Below are 14,258 nucleotides of genomic sequence, written 5' to 3' on the forward strand. Positions count from 1 at the left end.
TCCCTGACTACAGTTTGACATAGGAAACAAAGAATGATGGGAAAGGAAATGTTTTATAGATAGCCAGTTGGAAAATTCTCAGAAGCTGCGTGAAAGAAAAGATGATGGAGCTCAGAAGGCGTGAAGGGTAATTTCCAACTTGATGATAGAACATCATGAATTGGTTGTGTTTAGGATGCCCATTTGTACAAAATAGTCAACAGCAGTATGAGTATTACAAAACAGTGTGTGTTTATGTGTAATGTATGGTAACTTTAGAGGATAAGCACATGCATTTCACTAAAAACCACAAGCATTTTATAGAGATATTGCACAAAATATGGAGAGAGCTACATAGCCATGTGTTTGTGCTTATGAGTTCAGGTCAAGTGACCCTGATGACTGTTAACAGTATCATCATCATCATCATGGCTTGGCCTCGCGAATGAAGATTTAGGAAGGGTTTTCCCCACGCTTCAAATGTGAGCGCACCCTTCGGGCCTGCGTGGTGGATTTTTTTAGGTGAGGCGCAGCGTGCGCGGAACTGGCCTCACCCTTTACACCTGAGGTTCATCTGCCAGGGCCTGGTGAGCTTGGACGGTGACAGCGAAATCCTCAGGTCGTAGGTTTGGTTACAGTATCCTTCTCTTAGATGGAGCCTTACAGGGCTAAACGAGCTCCATCTGCCCGGGTTTGGAGTCAGAGTTGTCCTTCTCCTAGGATGGTGCCCGAAGGCTAGTGAGCCCATCCTGCCCGTGGACACACTTTGTCTGACCCTTCAGCTGAGACCTGTCTGGCTTGGGAGACCCCACCGGAGGCACATGCCACCACCAGCACAGCTCTCAACCTCACAAGGGCACGCAAGCTCCGTCCCCACAGCAAGCGGGTAGTTAACAGTATGCCTAGTTACAGAATTGCTAATTTTTTCCAACATACTTTTTGTTCTGATTTTGGCTATAAAGCCTTGGTTTGATTTTCCTGTGAAAAGCTGAAAGGATTAAAGAAAAGCAGTAACATGGCTTGAAAACTTCACTTTGTTGACCTATGACATCTTTGAATGGCTAGTTTTGTTTTCCATCTTAGTGGGGTGACAGAAAGTTTTCAAGCAGGACTAGTTCATTGCCTGTTACTGCAAACAGCATCTAAAGGAAAGTTACTGTTCTAGATCTGCAGCAAAGAAATTGCTATGGAAGTTAAAACCTCCCCTTATACCCCCAGCAAAAGGCAAGCAAATAATTTCTGTAAGCTAATAAACTGTGACATGTAAGTTCAAGAGCAAGATGGATGATACTTACAATCAACTTTAAGCTTAGCTTCTGATTGGCCTCCGGTTGTCATTACTGAGTAAGTTGCATTGTCATTTTTTGCAGCTTCCTCTATGATCAAAGTGTGTTTTTTACCCTCGACCTTGATTCGATACCGAGATTTAGGATCATTGGTCAGTTCTACACCATTCCTAAACCTGATGGAAAACAAAGAATGATTAATTTTCCTGTAGAATTTCTGTGCAAATAAGACTCCCATAAACTTCCAGCGAAGACTTCACAAGACTTAAAGCACAAGAAGAGGTTAAACAAACTCATCCATGAATGTGTAAGGATACCCTTGCTATTGCTACATTTTTGAATAATGTTTTCTTGATATTTTATTAACAATTTTCAGACATGCTTGTAGTGAAAAAACTACCCATATTTTTTCCTACAATTAAATGATTCTGGGTTTTATTCTCAAAGAAGACAATATCTGTTCACAGTGTGGCTTACCATTTCACATTTGCATCATCTTCAGACACTTCACAGCTCAGTTCTACTCGTTCACCAATATAGGTACTGGTATCCTCCAGGCCTTTGGTCACCAAAATAGGAGGATCTTTGGAAAGATCAAATTACAGATTTACAATCTGAGAGAGAAAACTAAGTGAAAGAGGTTTTCAAAATCATGTTACAGAAGTTGATACTACTTTAAAATTCTAATATCCATCTCAGTGCAGCTTTTTCTGCCTTAAATCAGAAAAGCAACTGCTCGTTAAGATGCTAGTAGGAAATGTGCTAAACAGAAAAAGAAAGGCAACCCAAACATTTGTTCAGATTAATACCTGCCTTGCAACCCATTTTATTGACAGTTTGTCCAGGCAGGTCAACATGAGAATCTGACACTACCCTCTTGCCTCCCACAGATCCCTACCATAAAGCTGCATTTTCATCAGGTCCTCTAGCTCATTATGCAAAATAAGATGATCTGATGACATAATGCAGTACCCTTATTTATTTAACCCATTCCTGGTGTCAAAACTCAAGTTTATTTAATAGCAAGAGATTGTAGAACAGTTATCCTGTGACATTATAGGGGCAATGGATTCCATTGTTTTTAAATAGCTTTCCGAAATATTTGATAATTTATTTTCTTTCACTGTAAGTTTTGTTCTTCTGTTGATTTTGTTGTGCATGTGTGAGTAATGCCATGAATATTTTTGGTAATACTATCAACATATGGGAGTGAAAAGGGTGGAGAAATGACCACTCATTCATAGCTTTTCACAGTCTTCCCCTAAATCTGCGCAGATGGAATGAAAACGTAACTCCTAAAAAGCCTGATCTGAGGGTACTAGAAACAGGTCAGCTGGTCCAAGAGTATCGTGTTTATCAGCTACCTAAGTGTGGTATTAGGGGAAGCCAATGCTGTGATAAATGAGTCTTCAAAACGGCTTTAAAACTATGAACGGGACCACAGACCCACTAGATCCCAAGTCACCCATATCCCCATTTTAGAGCTTTCACTAAATTCCTAAACACAGGATGAGGGAAAATGTAGTCAGGGATCACAGAAATACAGAGCGACCCTATGGACTAATACAACTTCAAAACTCGACGGAGCCAGGTCCTCCCCGTTAATTTCTGTTGCAGCCAAAGAAGCCACACCACTGTATAGCAGGTCAAATAGGAGCAGGCTGATAGAATTACCTCTCACAAACAGTTCTGTGGAGCACTTCTCATCCCCAGCTGTTACATAATAGCGAGCATCGTCCGTCATCGTACAGTTATTGATGAATAAAATACGCTGGTTACCTTTGTGCTCAAAAATGTATCTGTTTGAACAGGAATGCAGCAAAGATACATTAGTGAAGCTGCTGGACACCCCCCCTCCTTTTTTTTCTTTTTCATGTAGGAAGTGCTTTAGTGATTGCTAGAAGTGAAAGTCTTTTTACATAGAACTGGAAAAATTGTCCTGGGATGCCATTATCAAGACTCAACAGAACTGTCACAAACGTTTCAGCAAAAAGAGTTATGGGGTTGAGTACAGGCATCAGGCAACTGGCATCTTCTGGCTTGTTCCAAAATCCAAGGCTTGGGTGATATGAAAAAAAATAATAATAAAAACCCAAGCAGGCTCAGAAGGATGGCAAATAAAATGGAGTTTGAAACTCTAGATGAGTAAAGATGAAAATAACCAGTAACAGGACACCATCCTCATTCCAACACTCTCAATATTTTTGTGAAGTATAATAATAGCTGAGGTTAAGAAGTTAATATTTTTGGTAAGCCAGATGGCACAAGAGATCAGTAATGAGATATGGGGTTTTGGTAATGAGATATGGAGCCTTTCACCTTTATGTCACCAGTTTAGATCTGCTCCAGGTTTGTAATGACTGAAGCTCGTTAGCATCTGACAGCTGCTTCAGCAACCTGGAAGAAATGAGCTGGAGCTTTCAATCCAGTTCCTTCTACTGCAGAGGTATTCATATAGCTGCCTGTGAAACAGTTCTGAACTGAGCATGGCAGGTGCAGGGGCTAAAGAAAAGGTACCTACCCTCTTTCTTATGCTTTTAAAATTTTTTTTTGTCAACTGTGAATATTAATCAAAATCCTTCATTGACTTTTGCAGCAACAGAATGAAGGAAATCTGCCCTTTCTCTGTAAGAGGGCTTTTGCTAATTACTACTTTTTCACAGGGCCAGACGAGAAAGTTGCTACAATTTTGTGCTGAACATTTTGTGAGAAACATTTGAAGAACATTATATTGTTGTGCATTATGGGTGCACATCATCATTCCTAGTAGTGTCTGACTGTGGAATGGGATTTTCTGTATTGTGTTGTAAGAGCTGGTTGTGCCCACATTAGGGACTGGGCTCAGCTTCCAGCTACTTGTACTCAAGTGTCTGCAACTGAAAAGCCACGTCTAGATAAAGACAAGAATAAACCAGTATGCAAGTGATACAGGTGATGAAGCAGCTTGGGTACACTAGACTTATTGCACGTCACTGAAGTCACTTTGAGGTAATACACGTTATTGACCTCAGTGCGAGCATTAACTGGGTAGTAGAGAGTGATATAAACCTCGATCCCCTTTCTTCAGGTCGTTTATGGTCCACAGGGGTGAATATGTGATGTGATCTCTCCTTTTAGCACCCAGTTACAGAATCACAGGATCACAGAATGGTAGGGATTGGAAGGGACCTCTGGTAATTATCTAGCCCAAACACCCCGCTAAAGCAGATTCACCTAGTGCAGGTTTCACAGGATTGTGTCCAGGTTGGTTTTGAAAGTCTCCAGAGAAGGAGACTCCACAACTGCTTTAGGCAGCCTGTTCCAGTGCTCTGCCACCCTGAAAGTAACGAAGTTTCTCCTTATGTTTATATGGAACTTTCTATGCTCCAGTTTGTGTCCACTGCCCCTTGTTCTGTCACTGGGTGGCAGTGGGAAGAGCCTGGCCCCAACCTTCTGACCTGCCTGATAGATATTACTAAGCATTGATAAGACCCCCTCTCAGTCTTCTCCTCTTCAGGCTAAACAGACCCAGGTCTCTCAGCCTTTCTCTTTAAGAGAGATGTTCCAGTCCCCTGATCATCTTTGTAGCCCTCCAGTTGACTCTCTCTAGTAGTTCCTTGTCTTTCTTGAAGAGAGTGCTGGGGAGCCCAGTACTGGACACAGAACTCCAGATACGGCCTCACTAAGGCAGAGTAGACAGGAAAGAGAACTTCCCTTAACAAGCTAGTCACGCTCCTCTTAACGCATCCCAAGATAGCTTTTGCCTTCTTGGCCACAAGGGCACACTGCTGGCTCACAGTCAACCTGTTGTCCACCAGGACTCCCAGGTCCTTCTCTCCAGAGCTGCTTTCCAGCAAGTCAATCCCTAACCTGTGCTGGTGCATGGGGTTACTTCTCCCCAGGTGCAGGACCCTACAGTTGCCTTTGTTGAACTTTGCAAAGTTCCTCTCCTCCCAACTGTCCAGCCTGTCCAGGACAGTCTTTCAGTGTATCCAGCTACTCCTTCCAATTTTGTATCATCAGGAAACTTGCTGAGAGTATGCTCTGTCCCTTCATCCAGGTCGTTAAGGGGTACGTTGAAAAGGACTGGACCCAGTACTAAACTTCGAGGAACACAGGGTTCACAGCTCTGTGGAAAGATTCTGACCTTCAGACATAGGACTGAGGACAGGTGATTTCTTTACTCACAGTGCTTCCTGATCTTTTAAAAACTACTGAGTAGGAAGTGTCTCCATATTTTGTTGAGCATCTTTAATTCTTTTCTTTTGAGGCAAAGGAACCTGCATCAGCATTTAGCATACAGTGGACTTCTCTGGGTCATGAGCAATATAGCATCAGTTGTATTCTTTCCACATGTAATGAAATTCAGAAACAGAATTGGTGCAACCTGAGCAAAGATCTATGCAACACACTTGTCAAGGAAGTACATATATACCCATTTTATTGCTTACATACAGTAAAATCACTTACTTTGCACTTGGTCGAATTTCTTGGCCATTTTTATACCATTTGAGTTCCACTGTTGGATCTGCTAGCTCCACCATGAACCTTACTTTACCTCCTTTGTCCACCTGATACGCAGGATCAAGACCTTTGGCAAAAGCTGTTGTGGAAGCCAAGAGTTATTGTAAAAGAAGATCAGAAAACAAGAATATGAACGATGAAATGGCATTGCATAAATCTCATCAAAGCTGTCAGAATGTGAGCATGCAATGTTACGCATTCCTAGGTTATTCCACGTGAATCAGTTTATTTTCTAGAAACATTGGAGTAAGTGTAAAGCTACGCCGATCTGATTACCCTGACCAAGGTCAAACCAGTTTCATGACTTTGCAGCGTGCCTATATTCTGAATAGGATTGGACAGACATAGCTTTGAGAGCTTGCTGAGGTTGCTATGTTAGAATAAAGCTGGTGCCGTGGAACCATTTACAATGAATCTATTACAAAGGACTGTTCTATTGGCACTGTCACAGAAGTTAACAATTAATTTCAAGCTAAAATTCCTATAGAGCTTCACACTATCAGAAAAAACACATTGGTTTGTCTAAAAGCCAAGTTAGCTTTCCTGATTCTTTGTGTATGTTTCAAGGTGTACAGGTGTTGCAGTTCCACTTGCGGTAAACGTTACAGCTGAAAAACATTCACCAATATATTTGAAACCAGGCAAAATTTGCCAGTCTGTGAATTCTAACTGGGCTTTTCAAAACAGTTCTTCGAGATGTGCAAATGTAGGCCAAGTTGTTCTGAGCAAGATAAGGCCTTGGTGCAACGCAAACATTTCAAAACACTTTAATGTCAGCATTCAGGTGTTGCCAGCCACAAGAGTTAGGCCCAGAGGAGCAGATATCTGAGGGCTAAAAATAAAAAATAAGTGCCCACAGCAAAGTAATCAATTTCTGCTAAGGTTTATATCATGCATATATCTGATTGACTGAATGTGTTGACACAACAGGAGCAGAGTTATTAAGTCTGAAAAGGATTTTTTCTGTATCTTGTTGCAGTGTGAACATTTCCAATTTATAACAAAGGTGGTGTGAGTGGAAGAATATTTTCCCCAAGACATTTTCCCCAACATCCAGAGCTCCTCCTGCAGGGAAATCTGTGTACACTGAAAAAATTGATATGGCTGGCAGCTCCATCCTACTCAATAGATAACTGGGGAGAGGGCCCAGACAGACTGGTCCCAGGTGCTGAAATGCTCCTTTCCCAGTAAAACATTCAGTCACTTCCACATGATGCGCCTGGTAGGAAGCAGCTCTTCCTACCAGCTGCGCAGTTGTTGCCCTGGTTTCCAGCCCTGCTTCAGACTTCTGGGGGAAGGTGAGGAGTTTCCTTGGACTTGCACCACTTAGAGAGCTCTACTGGAAACAGAAACTGCTGCAATGGCTCAGCCAAAGCCCATTGACTCCATTTCTCCCTCCCTCAACTGTGACCAGAATCAGATATACAAGCAAATGAAAAATATAAATAAAAACTCATGTGTGGCAATGTTACAGATGTTATGATGTGAGGTGATGGATGAGGAGGGAGGGTATATATCAGATGGCAGCTGGATTATAGTGGTTTTGTGGAGGATTTCACCTTCCCAAAAGGACTTCTCCAAGAAACCAGTGGAACATCAGGGTAGGTATTGTATCCACTTCTGAAATGCTCTCCAGGAACAAGCAAATGCCACAATAGTATAACGGATGGTGTGTTGTGTTTATATATGTATGTGTGTGTGCATGTACTATGCTACATATACACATACACAGAAACACATATCTGTGTTTATGTATGTATTACAACACTCATACTATTCAGTAGAGTAGATGAGGAAAGACAGACCTGAATGTCCTCACCCATCACAGAGTGGAGGGGTTTCAGCACAATGGGATTTCAGAGCAATGTCAGATTAAGTGCAAATGAACTTATGAAGAGTAAACAATGTGTTTGGAGTGGCTCTATTTCAGAGCAGAAGATAATAATGATAACTCAAAATCTAATTTCCATACTGTTTGATCAGGTAACATTTTTCCATAAAACTGGAGGACTTTATTCCAGTTCCAACTACTGTTTGGCCATGAGGGAGGGACACTTTTGGTAAGCACTGAATGGAATATGATGTTTGCACTAACCACAGTGGACCAAAGCCGCCTTCTGATTAACTCCTTGCAGTAATAAGGCTTGAGTTGTAGAGTGCATGAGAATGGAGCATGTTTGGGTTTTTAAGGTTAACACTCATGTTTGACTACTGAACATAAGAATATTCTTCCTTATCCATACCTGCACTCTTCTTCACTTCCCTGCGCATGCGCTTCAGACGCTTTAACATGCCTCTCAGGTCGGTGATACCATACTGAAAAGCAATCTTCTCATATTCACTGGGATTCGCATTCTTCAGGAGCTCCCACACATCTACCTGAGGTTCCTCCTCTTGCGGCTTAATCTCCCTAACAGTAGCAAAATAAAATTATGGGAGAAGAGTTAGCATGCATTTATCACTCCGTAAAAAAAAAAGGTGAAGCTGAATCTATGGTGATGTTAGAAATGTTTTAATCAAAATTCAAAGGCCATCATATTTTTTTTATTTCACTCAGTACGAGTGGAATAGCTCAGAATTACGTTCACACCTTTCTTTACAAGTAAACCTTCTTCAAGGCAGAATTTGGATGTAAGTTTTAATTTGGCCTTTTCTGATGTAATCAGTTGTGAGAGTTTTTATATTGCTTCATTGCTTAAAAAAACCCAATACAGTTTGAAAACATAGTACTATTACAGCATATGGGCTAATCCCACTTAAATCAGTTTTATCTGTTGTAACTTGAGTGGTATCAGATACAATTTATGATGGCACCACTGAGATCTGAGTCTAATACATATGTTTCATAATTATATAAAAATGCTTTCAAACCCTGAAAACTGCTATTCGGGGTGACCAATGAAAGGACATTGAAATCCAAGGGAATCTGGGTCTGCTTATAGTTGCAGCAGTGCTTCTCAGTTACTTTAAGTTGTCATATGGATAGGAACTGGAGATTTCCACACCAGCTTGGACTTGCAAGGTGGATCTCTTGGCTTCCATGTTTATTTCAGTCTTAAGAGCAGGAAGTGATTTCAAGGCCTGTGTGAATAGCATGACCTTTATACAAAAGTTTCAATACCATATTTACTATCTGCAACTCCAGGCTAAGACAACCAATAAAGAGAAGTATGGTTATTTTCACAAAGGCAGCCATTAAATGAGAGAACAACAGAAGCATTCTTGAAAAAAACGATGATGTTGGAGATTGACAGCTTATCTCAAAAAAGTGAACTGCTAGAACAATCCCAGAATTGGAGCAGAAGTGTAGACATTTTTTGCTATAAATTCATTAGGATCAGACCAGGATCATTCTCATTTGGTCTACTTGGTCTAACAGTACTTTTCAGAACAGAGCACAAAAAAATAAACATTTGAGAAGTAAAAAAAGACTGATGTTTGGAGTGAGAGACTCTTAGAGCTGGGCTCTGTCAAGTCTGACAAAGAATTTTCTTTAACTTGTACAGAAATAGCACTGGGAGTCCCTGAGAATGTCTGCATGGTTGGATGAGGAACTATGGAAAACCACTTTGCTGTTTAATCCATAAGGTTTATTAATTTTCATAATATTCCAGTGTTATTTTAAGAAGAAAAAAAACTTCTCACTGAGGAGTCCTTGAAATACTTACATTATTATCTTAGAATTATGGTTAGAGAATCTCCAGTATGTAAACTTATGTTTCATTTCCTTCATCTGTGCTTACGCTTTCTGGATGGTGATTATGTGCAGTGAACACTGGCTTTTCAGTGAGATACTTTCTGCATGGTGGGAAGTCAAGGTCACCTTGCCAACATATGTAAAACTAGACACACCCCAAGAGGTGGCATTCTGCTCTTCCAGGGATGGCCACTTGCCATGCAATGCCTGTCCGTGTTAAGGAGAAGTACACTCCAGGGGAATCAAGATAATGTACTCCTTTAAATCAGGCAGTAGTTGAGAATGAGGTTCAGTTACAGTATCCTGATTTTCAACCATCTTGAAATAATTGATTTCAGACTCCTTTTTTTTTTTCTCTAGCATAACTGGACAACAACTGGGAGAAGAACTGGGAACCAACTTTGTTGTGAGACCACAATAGTTTAACGGGCAAGCAATGCTTGGTATTCACCTAAGCAGACTGACCTCTCCACAGAATCGCTTTCAGTTCTTCTCCCAAAAATGTGCATTTCGTTGAAAGATATACTTTTTTAAAAAAAGGACCTAAATGCTGAGTGTTTTTGAGATCTTGTGCCATTTAGAATTTCGTGCCATTACTGACCAGTTGCATTGATGAAGCATAACCAGTCACCGAGTGGCTTACTGAGATAAGAACTGGTTTGTCTTCCTGCAAAACCAGCACGAAATTAGGAAATAGGCAATATATAGATTCTATGCATTTAGGTTTTTTTTAAAAAAACATGTTTCAAGTGTTATGCACCACAGGTGAAAGGTTCTAGCTCTTTTCTTGGTAATATAACCATACAAAAGAGAAGGAATGCACCTGCAGCATTGCCTATTGAAAAAAATTGAAGAGAAAACACGTGTTTGTCTTCATAAAAATCGATATTAATATCCACACTAGGGCTTAATTAGCAATCTTATTCAATTATGCTCAGAAGTATGAGGCTGCATTTCAATGCCTGAAGCAAGGAGGTGATGAAGCGATTTGACCGATATAAAATAATGGTGTTTAAAAATGAAACGTTTGTTTTGCCCATTAACCACACAATAGATATGTTTATATGACTATACAGTATTTATCTTTCAAAACGTGTGAGTTACATGTTAGTGAAGTGATAATGACTCTTAAATCACATCTCTCTTTCCATAAAAATACCAAGACCTCTTACATGCAACTCTCATGTTGCTAGTAAAACACCCCACAGGCAGTCATGAGAAGTGTCGTGGTAAGCTGTGTTAGTATGATAAAAAGTCAAACTGAAGATCCTAATTAGGGATGAGAAGATGAAAAACCAAAGACCTGGTGGATTTGGTTTGGTTCAGGTAATTCTTTCACTGCCTGCTTTTACCTCCAGCCTTTCCTGTTTGCTTTAGGTACTTAAATACTACCCTCGCCATCATAGCCCACGAGCCTGAACTATTTGTTATTGATACTGCATATTGGGGTTTCCACTTTCAGAGTAAGTGGTAGATGACATAAAGGACCTAGTTCCTTTTCCAATTCTCTGTGGTCGGTTGTCCTTGATTTCCGTGGCCTATAGAATTTCTGTGATACATTAAAAAATACGACAAATTACCTATCTTCTTGTAACCTGTTAAAAGACTAAACTTAGTTTAAGATCTGAAATAGCCAGAGGCATAACTATCATAATGCCAGACTTTTGAGGCAAACCAGGGAAACAAATGCCCAAGTTTTTCTCCATCATAACATATAAGTTGCATGAAACGCCATTGCACTTTTGTGTGCACATATTGAAACAGAAAGCTACAAAGAATTAATACCAAAGTCTATGGTTTGAAAGCATCTGAATGATTTTTCATATCAGGATGCTTATAAAGTCAAATGGAGTTGTGCCCAATTTTTTTTTTCACTCTTGCACCAGACTTAATTTTCTGAACTGCTCATCCCTGTGTAGGAAATTGTCCCACTCTACCCTCCATGCAAGCACAAAAGAAATAGCAAGTAAACTAAATGTTATTGGCCTCCTTAAGTGGCCTCTGGGCTCACTTTTTTCCCAGTACACTCAAATCTGAGGTTTCTTTCCTGCACACTTAAAGGTACAATTAACTGAACATTTGCATTACATAAAGTAAATACATACTTGCATACATAAAGTAAAATTTGCATATTATACTATGAGAATAATAGTTAGAAACACTGAAAAAAATGAAAGGTCAGAAAAATTTTAAGGAGTTATTAATGCTACACCTGACTCTTTCTGTGTGCCAACCTAGTGGTTTGCAATCCACACCTGCTCACTGCATCACTTGGTTCTCACCTACGTTTCAGGAGACCACTAAAGTCAAGTTCTCCTGCATCTTCTTGTCCTTCACCGCTGTTATTAATAGAAAAAGATCAAATCTTTGTTTAATACAGGAAGACATAGACAACACACATTGCAAACGCTCTACAAGTGTATACTCAACACTGTCCAGACACAAATAACGGTATACAATCAACACAAACTTGCATTCTTTTTCACATGAATTATGTTTCCTTAGGCACTTGTGAAAAATAACACAAAAGTTTGTATTGCTTGTTGTTATACTTTGGTGACAAATTTTTGTACCTGCATACATAAATTTGCCAAGATTTGTGTTACATTTCAGTAACACAAATAAATGTGGGCTAGACAACACAACGAGCTTTGTTTTTCATTTCCATAGTGTATGCGTATAAAAACAAAGGGCTTGTGCTGATCTTTTGCTATGAATATAAAACAAAGATTTGCATTGCTGGCTGGTGCTTTTAACAGTACATAGTTGTGTCAAATACTGATGGCAAAACCTTGCACTTAAGATTTAACCTTTCTCTAAATGAAGGGAGAAATCAGTTTAAAAAAGAGAAGAAACTATACATTGTACATTTTAATAGCTAGAATCACAGTCCTGTGAAGGTGCCTCTAGAATGTACCTTAAGCAGTGGTACCTTATTATAAAGCATGTATAGACAAAAGAAATACCCTTAATATTTGGAAAAAGGGGGAAAACCTGCAAATGTTAAGTTAAATGATGACAATATTTCATCCTAGATTTTACATGTGAGATACTACTTACAAAATCAGAAAATATTCAGATATCCTCATCTGCTTGGGCAGAATAGTTATTGCAGTTTTTAAAAAATGTGCTCAAGAAAGGAGTGCACCTTGAATGTAGCATCTTTTGCATTTACTCTTTAAATCAAATCCCTCTAAATACAAGCAGTTACGTCTGAGTCATAGCTTTGCTTGCATGCGTAAATTAACAAACTGCATTCTTTTTCTGTTTGTAAAACATTTCCATTCTGAATATTTCTGCCCTTGTAAGACAATTTTCCTCTGTAAAATATAAAGATGATGTACTGATTTGAATTGCTATTTTATCACAAAGGTAGCAAATTTAAAACACAATGTTTTGTCATGTCCTCTGCGATATATTATTCATAGAAGTTTTGTAATTATGATCTTATGACACAATTTTTTACTGTAAGGTAACATAAAGCCAGATCCTGTCTTCTTAAAATTAGTGTGAATTTTCTATTTGCTTTTAATCAGTACAGAATTGGAACCGGGAACTTTCATATTGTAGCTGACAACTTTCAGGAAACACGCAGTAGAATATTTTAGTGAATGAAAGCATGATTTTAAAAACCTCTAAAGAAACATATTAAATTGTCTTATATATTCCATCTTCTTTTAAAGCAATGAGAATTTAGTTTCACAGTAGAGTATTAAATATCCTATGTACTGTCTATGTGTTGTAACTATTTCATTCTATCCACTACCCTAAACCCCACTTCTTTAATCTTTATTTACAAAAACATTTTTTTAAAAGTAATTGATACAATTGTCTGCCAAGACTGATGCGAGTTCTGTAGGTGCTATCAGCATCCATTACAGAGGAGCTTCACAGGATCACTGTTTGAAGTTACCTTCTCTTGAAAGCAGATCTGATGTCAATGGATGGAACAGCTTGGGAAGATTCTATGAAATAATAGTAATACGCGAATTAAAAACATAATTTGAAATTTATGTAATTTATGTAATCAGTGTAATTTGGCACATGACATTTGTTCAGTTTCCCACTAAGCGACCACAGTTTGTGCTGCTCCTTTGGCATTAAGTTCTGATAAATGAAAAGCTGCTTAGTGCTAAGCTAAGTTTAATTAATGCATTTCTCTAAACTACTTCCTGCAGTTCTGCATAAGAGATCTGTCTCTGTCGTGTTTCTCTCTAATCCCCTGCCAGCCTATTCACTGGCTTTAGCCTTTTTGTCTTTCCATTCCCTATGCTTCCTCTCCTCCTTTCATCTTGCACTTTCGCAGTACGCTCAGCATCAGAGGAAAGAGACAGTTTTCTCTACAGCTACAGACTCATGTTGATTCTTGGTGCAAGGTTATATCCCCCTTGTGTGAATTAGCCATTTGGGCCAGCCTGAACTAGATTAAATGGTCCTGATCCAGACCTAGAGAATAGATGCAGGCATGCTGACCCCTGCCTCGCTGACCTCTGAATGCTCACACCTACTTATGACCCTCAGGCTGTCAGTCAGCCATCAAATGTCCCCTTAACTGCGACTGGCTTCCCCTAGCTGATGAACAAACAGTCCAGTATAGGACAGCTCAGTAGCTGTGCTTTATGAGGGTGAGCAACTATTTTTCCCACTGGCTGTTGGCCCTGGTGTTTTGGAAGACATCGATCTTTCTTAGTCTGATTGTGCAGGTATGTGTAACTCTCGTGCTGGCAGAACTGCTCTTGAAGGAAAAGATAAGCCTGTGGGTTAATGTTTGCCAGAATAAGGCCTTTTATAAC

At 39.6% G+C, this 14,258-nt stretch overlaps 1 protein-coding gene across 1 annotated transcript in view; it reads right to left on the minus strand.

The window, feature by feature from the left end:
• LOC104491333 (myosin-binding protein C, slow-type-like) overlaps positions 1 to 14,258 on the minus strand; it is a gene marked incomplete at its 3' end in the record, with an annotated part of 71,922 nt that overhangs the window by 20,724 nt on the left and 36,940 nt on the right. The window contains 7 exon segments of the mRNA XM_010133737.1: positions 1,275 to 1,441; positions 1,743 to 1,848; positions 2,940 to 3,064; positions 5,715 to 5,847; positions 8,012 to 8,178; positions 11,748 to 11,804; positions 13,379 to 13,430. Of these exon segments, the coding sequence (XP_010132039.1) occupies positions 1,275 to 1,441; positions 1,743 to 1,848; positions 2,940 to 3,064; positions 5,715 to 5,847; positions 8,012 to 8,178; positions 11,748 to 11,804; positions 13,379 to 13,430 (807 nt within the window).

Source organism: Buceros rhinoceros, unplaced genomic scaffold, assembly GCF_000710305.1.
Source record: "Buceros rhinoceros silvestris isolate BGI_N320 unplaced genomic scaffold, ASM71030v1 scaffold12773, whole genome shotgun sequence".
Taxonomy (NCBI): Eukaryota; Metazoa; Chordata; class Aves; order Bucerotiformes; family Bucerotidae; genus Buceros; species Buceros rhinoceros.